The sequence below is a fragment of the Notolabrus celidotus genome, chromosome 18, assembly GCF_009762535.1.
Source record: "Notolabrus celidotus isolate fNotCel1 chromosome 18, fNotCel1.pri, whole genome shotgun sequence".
NCBI lineage: Eukaryota > Metazoa > Chordata > Actinopteri > Labriformes > Labridae > Notolabrus > Notolabrus celidotus.
In genome coordinates this window covers 30,914,093-30,928,071 of record NC_048289.1, presented here as the reverse complement: position 1 = coordinate 30,928,071, position 13,979 = coordinate 30,914,093, and the positions used below count along the sequence as shown (strand labels likewise).

The 13,979-nt window shown below is 36.7% G+C and overlaps 2 protein-coding genes across 2 annotated transcripts; both read left to right on the top strand.

Moving 5' to 3' along the window:
• The first annotated feature begins 1,668 nt into the window (after positions 1-1,668).
• Positions 1,669-5,310, top strand: oxld1 (oxidoreductase-like domain containing 1). The gene is made up of 2 exons (XM_034708051.1): positions 1,669-1,903; positions 3,605-5,310. The coding sequence occupies exons 1-2, from the start codon at positions 1,853-1,855 to the stop codon at positions 3,995-3,997; spliced, it is 444 nt and encodes a 147-aa protein (XP_034563942.1). The 5' UTR covers positions 1,669-1,852; the 3' UTR covers positions 3,998-5,310.
• A 4,995-nt stretch (positions 5,311-10,305) lies between these two features.
• pde6gb (phosphodiesterase 6G, cGMP-specific, rod, gamma, paralog b) lies at positions 10,306-10,923 on the top strand. Its single transcript, XM_034708463.1, has 2 exons — positions 10,306-10,585; positions 10,676-10,923. Exons 1-2 carry the CDS (start codon positions 10,399-10,401, stop codon positions 10,750-10,752), a joined length of 264 nt encoding a protein of 87 aa, XP_034564354.1. The 5' UTR covers positions 10,306-10,398; the 3' UTR covers positions 10,753-10,923.
• Positions 10,924-13,979: the final 3,056 nt, after the last annotated feature.

The window sequence follows — 13,979 nt, the reverse complement described above, 5'->3', positions numbered from 1 at the left end:
TTATTATGTCTCTCTCTAACTCTCTCTCTCTCTTCTTCATCAAGTCTGTTCAGGGACAGACGCTGGAGGAGAGCACATCTCTCAGACTTCAGTTATACCGTCTGCTTAAATTATGTAACAAAAATATGACTCCAGCTTTCTCAGCGGCGGATATTAATCTTATATTGCTTTCCTCTCCTGCAGGTGGGACTTAGTCATCGTTCTTTATAGTCAGAAGTCATTTTCAAGTCTGTTATTATTCAGATACAAGAAGTCTGGGTCCTAAATGTCCTGTTATACGTCCTGTGGAAGTTATTATGCATGATACTAAAGGGCATTGAAGTCTTTACAGAAAGCAGCAGGCGTCTGTTGGTGACTTGTCAGAATCTGTTGTACGAACTTGACAGTGGAGCCTCTTCTGTCTGCAGGCTGACGCTGTCAAAAGCACCTGTTCCTGTAGCATGAGAGGCTCCTGCAGGAGGCTAAAGAGTTCAATTAGAATATGTATTTCTAATCTTTGGGCTTGGATGCTTCATGGTGTCAGGGGAGAAGTTGTGTCATTTTTGTCCAGAAAAACAAACAAATTAGAAAATTTTCTGAGATTGTTTTAAGCCTGAAATAATTAGATGCATGTCTTAAATCAGACTGGAAGTGTCAGAAACAGCTGTTCAGGGAACAAGTGGATTAAAACTGCAAAAAGGACTTTCTGTCTCAGAGAAATAAATCTCAACTTGAGTCTGGTTCTGAGGTTTCTGCTCTTTGTAACTGTCACTGTGTTCACTCTTGGTGGTTTCATGTTGTGTCTCTGTAAATGATACAGCCCTGACCTGCTCTTTTACTAACTCTGGATAGTTTTTATAACAAAGCAATAACAGTCAGTCCCTGAGATGTAATAAGGCTGGGCAGGTTATAATTACTCAATTATTTATTACATCATAATGAGTACTTTTTACACTGTGTGCATCTTATTATTTCAGGGGTGTGTCACTCGTATAAACCTCATTCCTTACGTTGAATCTTCCCATGTTGGTGAAATACTGTGACCTGCTGGACAGATGGTAGGAATGCATCCAGGTCGATTGGACCAACCCACAAGCTTTTCTCCGCTGTCCATTGGATGAAAGATGAATTAAAGATAAGTATTCAAAAATAAGGTCAACTTTTTAAGAAAGCAGCCTCTCATGTACCTTTGCAGAATCAAATCAGAGGTACATCGAAAGTTTTTTTTTATTGCAGCTCAAACATTCATTACATAGACACGCAAATCAGTTATATGTGATTTTATTCCTAAAAAATCAGGATAAAAAATGTGTTTGTTTTTTATTTATTAATTTACTTTTACTTTATTTTATTTTATTTATTTTATTTATTTTACTTTTTTTTATTTTACTTTTTTTAATTTCATTTTATTTTATTTTATTTTATTGTATTTTATTTTATTTTATTTTATTTGTAACCAATTCATTCAATTATTTGTCATTTATTTGTATTTATTTTTGCTCTTACATCTCTTGTTATTGTTCTCTGATTTAATATAATGATGAAATACTGACACCTGCTGGTCAGATCATAGTATTGCATCCAGATTGATTAGACCCGCCCACAAGCTTTTCTCCGCTTTCCATTGGTCCAATCCTGGGAGAGCCCCAATCTGATTAGACACTTCATTCTCTGTCGTCCAATCAGCGTGTCTGTTTACAAATCACACCAAGGGTCAAAGTTGAAGGCAACAGGAAGTGAAGCAGCTAGCTTGGGGAGCAAAGCAGCCTCTAAACATGGACACGACCTCTAAGAAGGAGTGATTTAAAGAGAAGTAGAGAAAAGAGGATGAGTTATAAAGATAGATGAAGTCAAACTGCACGTGACTTCCACCATGTCGTGTTTTGGTGTCCACGCGGTGAGGTCGTCGCTGTCTCTACCTAAGGTTGGTGGCTAAGCTAACGGAGGAGAAACACAAACAGAGCTGACAGGATGACTTTGAAAACACATTTCTTTAGTGAAAACATCAGAGGGGTTTCCTGAACTTAAACCATGTTTCCTCTGTTTAAGAAGAAGGGATTTGATTCATTTCGGGTCGAGTTTTAGGAAGTTTAGCAAAGTTAGGGTATAAAACACTCGACTAACTTCTCAGTAAACTCATGTAGGAGAGTTATTAGTCATATGATTTGATAATTTGGTCCATGCTTACATCAAAGACTAAGTTCTAGTCACATATTTTGCTTTAAAATAACTAATAAATGACATTTAGCTGTTAGTACCTGGGCCTCCTGCTCATCATGCAACATTGCTGCATTCACATCCATGCTCTTTCGATGCCTGTATTAGGACATTGAGGTGTTTTCCAGTGATAAGGAAAACATTTCAGTCGTTTGTTTTTTAACTTAATGTTCAATGATCATAACTAGTGTCCCCAAAGTTTCAAAAGAACAAAACAAACATAGGTTATGTTAAAATCACGCATTTAAAGGAAAAGCAGTGAAGCACTAAAAGGTAAATAAACCTTGTAAAGTGCTGGTTTTGCAGAAAAGGCTCCTCAAGTTAGGACATGTGAATCCACTGTCTGTATACAGCACATTTAAATATAACCATAAAGTTTAAAATAAATTAAAACATGCAGAATGTAAAAGAAAAATACTAATAATATATTACACAAGACATTTAAAATATAATTAAGAATCTGCAAAAATATAAATAAATGATAAAAAATAAAAAACAAAAGACATTTTAAAAATAATTCAGAACACTGAAATAATACAAATAAATAATAAATATAATAATATAATGCGCAAGACACTTAAAATAAAATTAAGGCACTGCAAAAAAAACAAAAATAAAAACTAGAGACACTTTAAAAATAATTTAAAACACTTTAAAAATAATACAAATAAATAATTATAATAATATAATTATATTAATAAAACGCACAAGACTCTTAAAATAAAATTAAGACACTGCAAAATATACAAAAAAAAACACAAGATACTTTAAAAATAATTTAAAACACTTTTTAAAAAAAATAGAAATAAATAATAATAATAATAAAACTCACAAGACACCTACAATACAATTGAGACACTGCAAAAATATAAATGAATAACAAAAATAAAAATAAAGACACTTTAAAAATAATTTAAAACACTGTAAAAAATACAAATACATAATTATAATAAAAACCACATGAATTTAAACACAAAATAATTCAAATAAAAGCAAACCACAGAACAGGACAGACAAACACAGAGACCTCACAGCTCTAATGCATTGTTAAAAAGGAGGCGTGATATAAAAGTTGGTGGGAAACAGATTTTGTTACCTCCCTTTAATGACAGAAGTTTGTTATTTTAATCTGTTTTTATTTTCCAAGTCAAATAGTTCGCCAGAAAAGGCTCGATTAAAGTTTCACTTCCTGTCACATTTCATTTATGTATCATGTTTTATCATGACACTAATGTAAGCAGTTCCCTCCCTGTATCTGAAATAAGTAACAGAAGAATTTCCCCCAATGGAGGATCAATAAAGTATATCTTATCTTATCTTATCTTAAGTTCAGCCCATCAATGAAATAAACTCCCAGAAATGATTAATCATGATTAATGATTCCATCATCCTCTCCTCTCTTCCTCAGCTGTGCATCCTCTCCCTGCTGAACCTGAGACACCCACTCCATCCCTCCTCTCTGCAGTCCTGGAGGAGAGTTCCTCACAGCTGTCCCTTTAGACTCGTCTCTACCGGACCAGAGCCGCCCCCTCTCCCCACGCTCACCGACACCACTGACACCACTGACACTACTGACCGCCTCCCCTCCACGTGGACTCCTGAGCAGGGTCCGCCCCCTTCTCCCTCACACTGCTGCATGAGCGGCTGTCATAACTGTGTGTGGATCGAACATGCGGAGCAGCTGCTGGAGTATTACACGGACGGAGGGGACCGGGCGCTCGCTGCCATCGAGGAGAACGTCCTCGATGAGAACCTTAAGACTTATCTGAAGATGGAGATCAGACTGTTAAACAAGAAGTGACTGAACATTTCCTCAACACACTGACTGACTGAGCTCTTATCTCACATCTTCATCCTCCTCCTCCTCTGAGTCGCACAGTTCATGTCTGCACAGCATTTCAGAACACAAACACACTCTCCAATGAAAAGGAAAGGTAGCTGTTGACTCAGGACGTCCTCTGTGCCGTCTGTTGTATCAATAGTTTTCAGATATTTAATTGTGGAAGTGTTGGCCTTCAGTTTATTTTACTCAGAGGAGCTCTCAGTTTGAAGCAGGCGACTGAAGGTGCAGTGTGTTTGTTGGAAATGAAGGCTCAATGTCTGATAGAAAAGGAGGGATGCATGTCGAATCTATCTGCACTGGTGTCGCTCATTGTGTTTATCATTTGAGTCATGACTTGAATTATGTTAAAGAAAAACATTTCTTTTAGTCACCTTCTGTTACGATCTTCTGATTCATCGTCACGTTCCTGTAGCTTTAATCAGATTTGCACTTTAGTTTTATTTTCTGTCTGAAGCTTGAATTCACGCTCTAAAGCAGTGATTTTCAACCACTGTGCCGTGGAACACTAGTGTGCCGTGACAGATCGTCAGGTGTGCCGTGGGACATTTTCCAATTTCACTTCAATAGTCCAAAAAACAATTATTCATATGCTGCAAATAATTTACCATGTAGTGCGTCTGTGTAGCAGCAGTGTAGTGACTGGCAGAGTAATTCAATACTCGTCCATGTACTGACCTGCACTACCCATCCACTGGGTGGCAGTAAAGCACACTAATGACCGTGTTAATTTAAGACTATAGAATTAATGATGCATGTGAGAGGTGTATGTGACAACAGCGATGGGTAAATATTCAAAAAGGAAAACTCCAAACTGAGCCCTGGACTAAATTCTAACCCGGATGAAGAGCGTGATATGGGCCTTGGAAAAATCAACTTGTCTGTGAGAGTTCTCAAAGCTAGCTACTTAGAAGCTGAACTCATAGCCAAATCCAAAAGCCACACACTGTGACAGAGACATTAACGCTACATGCAAAGATCATGTAAATAAGATGCTGTGCCCTGACACAGTTAAAGAAGCAGCCAAAGTCCCTCTCTCAGATAAACAGGTTCATATATTAAGAGACTAAATGTGTCATTTTGTAAACTTTTGGTCGGTGGTGTGACTCTGGACTTTTTTTTAATGTATGAAATGTGCCTTGGCTCAAAAAAGGTTGAAAAACACTGCTCTAAAGTATATTTTTATGAGTCATCATATTTAAGAGTTTAATATGTATTTAAATTTTATTGTGAAGTTTGTTTGTTGAATAAAAGTGATTTCAGATAAACGTGAACGCTGGTCTTCTTTTCAAACATTGAGCACAAAGATCGGCCACTAGAGGGCGCCAGACACACACGCCTCCCTGCTCCTTATGATGCTCTGAACAAGTTTATTTCATAGAGTTTATCCAACATGCAGCAGGCTCCTTTTTCAAATTGTTTTTACCCCCTTGTTATGTTTGTTTCTCAGGAACAGCAATAATGTTCCTGGGTCAACTTGACCTGGGGAATATTTAATTATCCAAAAGGTTCAGAACCCAAAACAATCCCAATAAATATCATTTTAATCTCATTATTGACTTCATTACTAACCTTTGAAATCAATATTCAGTGCATTGGTGTTCTTTAATCCTCACAGATCATGGTTCAATGAGGATAACTCACTCATTGGAAAGACATTAATATAAATACAATAGTTTTACATTATAGTGATTTAGAATTTCTTTCATTTTATTCATTTCTTTTTAGATTTTTGAACTTTAAAATGGGTCAATTTGACCTGCAACATAACAGGAGGTTTAAGGGATCAGAATGTTTTTATTTTGATATTATAAGAAAGAAACAGTTTTCATACAGATGACTGAAATAAGACTTAATATTTCACCGTGTTCAAAAAGTTGAACTCTTTCTTTCTTTCTTTCTTTCTTTCTTTCTTTCTTTCTTTCTTTCTTTCTTTCTTTCTTTCTTTATATATATATTTATATATTTATTTATTTATATTTATGTTAAAAAATGTCTGTTTATTTGAATTTTTACACATCATATACAAAATATCAACTTACACAATTCATGCAATTATATATTTTTTTAAGGAAAAATAAAAAAATAAAATAAAATCAATACATCAGGGAGTACAAAAAAATAATAGAAGATAAAATTTAGATTAAGGCACTTAACATTGTCCATGAAATAGTGCAAATGCGTAAACACATTATACATGTATATTTTTTATTACAAAATTAAAAATATGTATATTTTAAAAGGCATGCAATTCCCAGACATATATGGCAAATTAATTGAAAGTAAAGATAAATAAGAATATAAGTGAATAAATCAATTGATTAAAGAAAATAAATTATAAAAAATGTAATAATTTAAAATAGAAAATAAGCAAATAAAAAGAATAATGGAATAAAATAAATAAATTGATATTACAAAAGAAGAAATTAATAAATAAGAAAGGTAAAAATGATAATTAAAATTAAAATACATAATTTTATATTAAATAAATAAATAAATAAAAACAGAAAGGTAAAAAAAAAATTATGATAAAAATAAATACATAAAATGAATAAATAAACAATGCATTTATAACCAACAACTGTAACCACAACAACAGAACATGGTCTTCCTTGAATGCAGATGCTGTGCTACAGAAAAAAGAATAATCTCTGATTGAAAGATAAGAATCTAAATCTACAAATCTTTTAAATCTACAATAATATAATTTTAATGTCACTGTCTTTATTATTTAGAAGAAGTAATGGTCTGATGGATCAGAGTGACGTCCTCCAGTCATCTGAGGTGAGCTCATCCAGCTGCCTGTCAGCCTCTCCGTCTCACAGGACCAGTTTCTGAGACAGTGACCCTGATCTGATCTCCCGGCGGTCCTGTAACGGTGACGTACTGATAACACCGTGTCAGTGAACAGCTCCAGCCTGCAGTTATTCTCTGATCCTGGTCATGTAGAGGATTAGGAGTGAGACGTTTCACTGATCAGGAACAGAAGATCTGACATGATGGAGAAACTGATGACATGGCGTCACTCTGTGAGGCATCATACTCCTGGATGTTGAGCTTTAACTGAGCTCAGAGGTCAAACTGAGACTCAGGGTTAACGTTTGCATCACCTCCTGAGAGAGCTTAAATCAGGATATCTGATTCTGATCACTCTTATCTGAATCTTTGAGACTTTATAGATTTGTAAAACTTAATCCTACAAGTATCTCTTCAAGGTAAAAAAAAAAGCTCAGAAGATTAGCCGGTTGATTCTGGGTGTTGGATTGATGCAGGCCGTTCTCTCTGCAGATGATTACTCAGAAACGTGCATGAAGTGAAGCAGGTGCAGAGACGGTTACATAACGGAGCGAGCGAGCCTTTCAGGACACTTCCTGTTGGTGCATCAGCAGACTCCCTACTGTATCAGGTATCCTTTTGTCTGCAGCATCACTCTTGTGTCTTCTGAAAGCTTACAGGCTGCTCTCTCTCAAACAAAGCAGACCAAAACAAACTGAAGAAGAGTGGAACCAGAGTGTTGAGGACATTTATCGCTGCATAAGATCACCCAGAGGAAAATTTTACTGCCTAAGGCTTTCTCTTCTAAGCCTCTGGAGACAAAATTGAGATTCTCACTTCAGCCTCATTCAAGTTTCAAATAGTTCTCATTTGTTTCTCATTAGTTTCTCCTAAAATTCACTAGGAGAAATAGTTGAGACCTTGACATGAGTCTTATTAGCGACCAGCGCTTCTGCCAATCAACCCCTTTAATTGTAATAATCTGGCTAAATCTGGTCAGCCCTTTTTGCGGCCCATATTCTAAATAAATGGTCGGTCATACCAGAGATGAAATCTCTATCTTTTGCAGTTTCTCTCAAATCCACTAAATCTTTGTGAAGTTGTTTTGTTCCAAACAGACTTGTAAAGGAAGGACCATAGTGTGAAGTCAAAGAAGAGATCATTCCACATCTAAATAGCTGATCTTGAAGTGGTTCAAATGTTTTAATGAGGATTGTAAGTTTGTGGACAATTACATTGAAATCTTAATTTTGCAGGGCACTATAAATGTTGATGAAAAGATGAGCTCAGGCTCTTTGTTTGCTCCATCTGAGCTCAACTTGAGACACAAAAACTGAGTCTGACAAAAACAAATGGATGAGGTTAGATTGAGACAATTGAGAGAGCTCCCTGATTTCTCCACCTGAGCTCAAAAGGAGTCACAACACTTGAGAAATACCTGAGAATCATTTCAGATTCTGACCAGATCTCCTTCCTATGAGCACCCTATTGGCAGGAATATGCACGGAAAATAAATTTAAGACTTGTGACTTAAAATGCATGAGTTACAACTTTGTTTCTGGGTTTGGATGATCTGAACAGAGAAACATCTCATGTTCCAGCTGGAAAGACTGCTCCCTCCCAGGGACGATGTGATGATCACTGATGACATGGAGGAGGTAGAACTCATTGAGGTGGTCATTGAGCAGTCACAGCAGGGAAGATTATGAGGAGGATGAAGAAAGTCCCAGAGGCGGAGTGCAATGTCAGACACAGTAATTCTTTGAAAAAGAAAAGCTGTTTTGATCATCCAGGACCAGACGACTCCAGTTAGGAGAGTTTTTCATCCTCTTCTGATGAAAACTCAAACTGAGGATCAAACACATTTGACATCTTCATAAAGTTTTGTTCTCTGGATGATGACACATTTTGGCTTCTTTCTCAAACAACAACATAAAGTGTTTGCCGCTGGATAAAGCTGCAGAGGCAGCCACAGTCCTCTCCAGGGTCTCTCCGAAAATAAGGAGCTTCTATATCTCTTCAATTAAGATCAGGTATTGTTACTCCAGCCAGGTTGATCCTGAGTGCTCCGGCTGGTTAAACACTGTAGCAGTGAGAGCTAACTAGAAATATAATCAAAGAAAGGAAGCGAGTTCTGTCCCTCTCCTGTACACCCTCACCTCTCTGACCCTCTGCATGTAAACTGTTGACATCAGAGCAGGCGGGCGCTGCGTTTGTAATCTTCTGCAGGAGCTCAGAATATAAGAGGGGCCCTCACTCACTCATCCAGACGTCTGGCTGTCCTTCACCCTGCAGCAGGTGAGTAGAAGCTCCACTACATCACCTACACCTCTACACACAGAGAGAGAGAGAGCTGTGACACTCTGGATGTATTACAGTGGAGGGCAACAATTTGAAAGAGGGGATGATTGATGCTGCCATTCCGGAGATGCATGGATGCCAGGGGATGTTGTGGATCCTACTTCATTATGTTTTCTGACTGAAGCAATCTTACCTGAACTTACATCCATGCACGGAGTCAGATGGAGGAAATGCAATGGTGGTAAATGACAGTCAGCTCTGGGAAGTTTATTTTAATGTGTATAAATCAGGATGCACAAATCTAACTTTTGGTGAAGAACTGAGAAAACACATTTCTTCCAGATTCAGTGACTCCAAAAAATAATTTATCTTCAGAAATACAAAGACAGATCATTTTGATCAGCTGTGAATAACATATCTCTTGGTCTTTGAGCTTAAAAATGGCTCGCTTTGGCCTGCAAACTTTTGTTTTTGGTGCCGTTAAAAAGAGGATTAAATCATGTTTTTGAGAAACTAAATGCAACTTCTAGAGTTTATGATATTTGGAGCAGATCCATCGGTCACTTAACGGACATGAAAACACCAGATATCCTGCAGGAGTGAGAATAAACCTTCTAAATGAGGCTACATGTAGACTGAGTAGATTACTCTCTCGTATCTTTTCATGAACCAGGTTTTTGTCTGAATCAAGTGATGCTCAAACCTCCAGGATCCGAGTCTGTACTTCTCTTTGTCACTGATCGGATTGATCGCTCAGACCCTCTGTGCCTGCTCAGCAGATCTGCCGTGTTGTCCTTGCTCTAATGAGATTACACGTGGACAGTTGGCTTAAATAAGAGAGGGGAGAGAACTTATTAACTCGAGCCGGGGATTATGGGTAAATTGGGTCGTCCTTGCTGAGCAGGCTGCCAGGTAGTCCATCAGAGGGGAATATGAGTGTAAATCCAGCAGGGTGTTGTTCGGAGCAGTAAGAGGATTAAGGTCTGTAAAGTCAGTCAGAGGTGACAGAGGCTGCTGCATGAAACCTTTGTTTGAACAGAGCCTCTTAGATTCTCTGCTGCGACTTTAGTTTTGATGTTTTTATCTATAAAGTTCTTATTTTGTATCAGTCTTATGCATTCTTTTAACATGACAATAATTATGACATTCTCAAGTGACCAGAAATGCAATTTATTGTCACATCTATCCAGTTATTCGTCTTGGCTTTGACGAGCATCACAAAAGACATCATTGGGAGGACTACAACAGAGAGGTGTCTCCACCAACAGCTATCGTAACAGCTCAGGATGAATCTGGAGCCGCACAAAATTGAGATCAAGTCGGCCACTCGGGTCACCGGCGGCCCCGCCACCCCACGCAAAGGCCCGCCCAAGTTCAAGCAGAGGCAGACCCGCCAGTTCAAGAGCAAACCCCCGAAGAAGGGAATCCAGGGGTTTGGTGATGATATCCCCGGGATGGAGGGCTTAGGCACAGGTGAGCTCAGATTTAAATGTATAAGGTGAGGTTTTAAGATCTGCAGGGTCCTCCTGACATGCTCATATGGAAGTGTTTTTCTTTCTGCAGACATCACGGTCATCTGTCCCTGGGAGGCCTTCAATCACCTGGAGCTGCATGAGCTGGCTCAGTATGGTATCATCTGAGCCGCCCTGCTCCACCCTGCAGTCCTCTGAGGATTACAGACCACATCCCGACACGTCACGTCATCTGCCTCAGGCTCCATGTCAACGCTTTAAATGAACACACTTTAAATAAAACAACATAATGAACTGGAATCAACACAAAACATGAAAAAAAAACACTTCTACAATTCTACTTTTCATGCAAAACTTCTGCTCATACTCACGATGCACTGATTTCATTCTCTCAGACAATTCTCCTCTTCTTTTCTTTTCTTTCTTCCTTTTTAAACATTTCTTCTTTTTTATTCTGAAACAAGCAAGGCACCTTACTTCACACTAAGTTCAAGTTACAATCCCATGCAGAGGCTTTTTCATCAAAGCTGATCATGCAAAATATAAAACCTGCATTCTGTAGAGAGAGGACGACAGCCTGCTGTTACTGAGTGCAACATTTGAGTGAGAAAACATCCAAAAAACACTGTCAGACATCTCTATTTTATCTGTTTTAACTAAAGATACATGCATTGTCAATTTATCACGTATTCTTCCTTTAAAATGTAACATTTATAATACGTATAACTCTGTTTTTATGGGGAGATATTTGCATGAAAAGCATGAATCAGAGAGACTCAACAGAGACGTCCTTTTTGAAACATACCAGTATCTCACTCTGCAGCACAGAATATCATCAACCATTTGCCCGTAGTGAAAACTTGTGTCAGCTGAAGAGGCAGAAACTCATCATACCTTCTTATTTTCACTTCTCTCTTGTTTGCATGTTCTGTTTTCATATTTTCACTCACCTGTTTGTTTGTTTGTTTGTTGTTTGTCAAAGCTAAATACTTCAGCTCGCTTGTGTTGTCATTAATATTTCATCCCATCCTCCTTCCTCTTTCATCCTTCATTCATCAGTCAGATATTGTTTTTGTTTGTGACTTCATCATCCTCTCATCTGCATTGTCTTCATCATCATCATCATCATCATCATCATCATCATCATCATCAGTTGTTTTTCATTCTGTTCATATTTAGACATTGAAGTGTTTCTTTTTTGAATAAATCTTCTATTCATCTAGTTTTTCTGTCTGGTTTAAAAAACTGTTCAACCTGCATCCTTGATTCTGTATGATAATGAGTCTCTAAATCATTGTTCAGATATAATAAATCATTCATTCAATAAATCAGATATCGTACCCTGACTTATTATTCTCATTACCTCGAGGAAACAGAGCTTAGGTTAAAGGTGTTCGCCTTGAGTAATAAGAACCAAACCTTGAGCACAACTTTCATCAAAACTACATTACAGAGTATGAATCCCAAGTTCTTAATAAAATGTATTTAATCATGTCCTTTTAGGGCTTCCATACTTTTTGTTGATTTTTGTATTGTAGTTTCAGATAACAAAAAGACAAATACATTTAAAAGGATCAAGCAGAAGTACTATATTTTAAAACATAATTTTAAGTCTAGACTAACATCAAGGATTTCACAGGATGGTTAGATAAAAAATAAAAAATGTGAAAAAAAATAAAGAAAATAAAAAAACTAATAACAGGCATTCCCTATTATCTGAATGATGGAATCAGCCGTCTTCTTTGGAGTGGTCTGCTGGGGAAGCAGCATCTCTGCTGCTGACAGGAAGAAGCTGAACAGACTGGTGAAGAAGGCCAGCTCTGTCCTGGGCTGCCTGCTGGACCCTGTGGAGGTGGTGGCTGACAGGAGGATGATAGCAAAGCTTTCTTCTCTGATGGTCAACACGTCACACCCCCTCCAGGAGACCAGAACAACACTAAGAAGCTTCTTCACCCGCCGTGTCTCATGGAGAGATACCGCAGGTCTTTTCTTCTGCAGTGGTCAGACTCTATAACCAATAATTTATATATATATGTTGTAAGATATGTTATTTTTTACCTCTTTAATCTTAATTTTAATTTTAATTGCTAATAACTTTTTAATAATTGATATTCATAGGCTCTTGTTTGCTTTTTATTTTTTGCACTGCCTACTTTGTTACTGTGACACTTGAATTTCCCTGTTGTGGGACGAGTAAAGGACTCTCTTATCTTATCTCTTATCCTAAAGTATTCTCCAGATAACAACAAAAATAACTTATTCTGAGAAAACAAAGAAAACAAAAGTATTTAGGTCCCTTTAGGGCTTCCGTAGTGCAATTTAGTAATTTTGTATTGTATGTTTGGGATGCATTTTTTTTTTTAATACCATTTTTAATTTTAGTTTCAGATAACAAAATGATAGAATAAATTAAAACAGGAAAAAGAAGAATTTGAATTGAATTAAATTAAATATAATTTTAATTTTAGACTAACGACAATATGGAAGCCCGTTTCTGCCAGTTTAAAAAAAATAATAAAACAAAATAATAAATTAGGTCATAATAATGAGATACTATGTCATAATTATGAGATACCAAGTCATTATTATGAGATATGTTGGATGGCCAGAATAATACAGACAGAATACTGTGCGTCAATTGATGCGACTGATGAATGGGAGCGGGGATAGAACTGTGTGTGCTCAACAGTTTGAGACAGAGTGTGTATCAGTCGTGGGCCAAACTAGGTATGGCATATAGATGGCTATGATGGCCTTATGGAATATGCATCAGTGGTTGCGTTGATGTTTTCTCAAGAAAAATGATACGGCTAGAAGCATACAAGCAAAAAACTTAAAAAAAAAAATTTATTTTACTTTTCCCAAAAAAATATATATATATCTTTTTTTTTAACTTTTCCTTAAATTTTTTTTTTTTTTTTTTTACTTTTCCTAAAAAAAAAAAAAAATTTTTTTTACTTTTCCTAAAAAAAAATTTTTTTTCTTTTACTTTTCCAAAAAAAAAAAAATGTTTCTTTCAGCGTTAGTGTGATTAGCTGCTGTTTTAGATTACGGTAGTGTAACCTCCTCCCACAGATCCACAGTAATCATATCTTTCATATACTCTTCTTTCTGTCAGGGTAACTCAGTAAACAGGTAACAGGTTTAGATACTTTCATTGCATGTATTACAGGGAAATGGTTCCAACATATTCACATGTTTTCAACTCGCTATAAGTTCCTCTGCTGCTTCATCACTCTGTCTGGTGTCTCCTTTGTCCACGCTGTCACTTCTGTGTAATGTTTATGCAGCCTAGAAAAAAAAGTAGCATGTCATGCTCCGTACCTCTAAGACCAAATTTTTTTATTTTTTTTTTACTTTTCTAAAAAAATATATATATTAAAGTATATATATAT

Bases quoted from the DNA above. Each gene is read 5' to 3' on its own strand.
- oxld1 (XM_034708051.1), top strand. From the start codon at position 1,853: ATGTCGTGTTTTGGTGTCCACGCGGTGAGGTCGTCGCTGTCTCTACCT. The intron at 1,904-3,604 runs GTTGGTGGCTAA...TCTCTTCCTCAG, and splicing joins CGTCGCTGTCTCTACCTAAG to CTGTGCATCCTCTCCCTGCT.
- pde6gb (XM_034708463.1), top strand. From the start codon at position 10,399: ATGAATCTGGAGCCGCACAAAATTGAGATCAAGTCGGCCACTCGGGTC. The intron at 10,586-10,675 runs GTGAGCTCAGAT...TTCTTTCTGCAG, and splicing joins GATGGAGGGCTTAGGCACAG to ACATCACGGTCATCTGTCCC.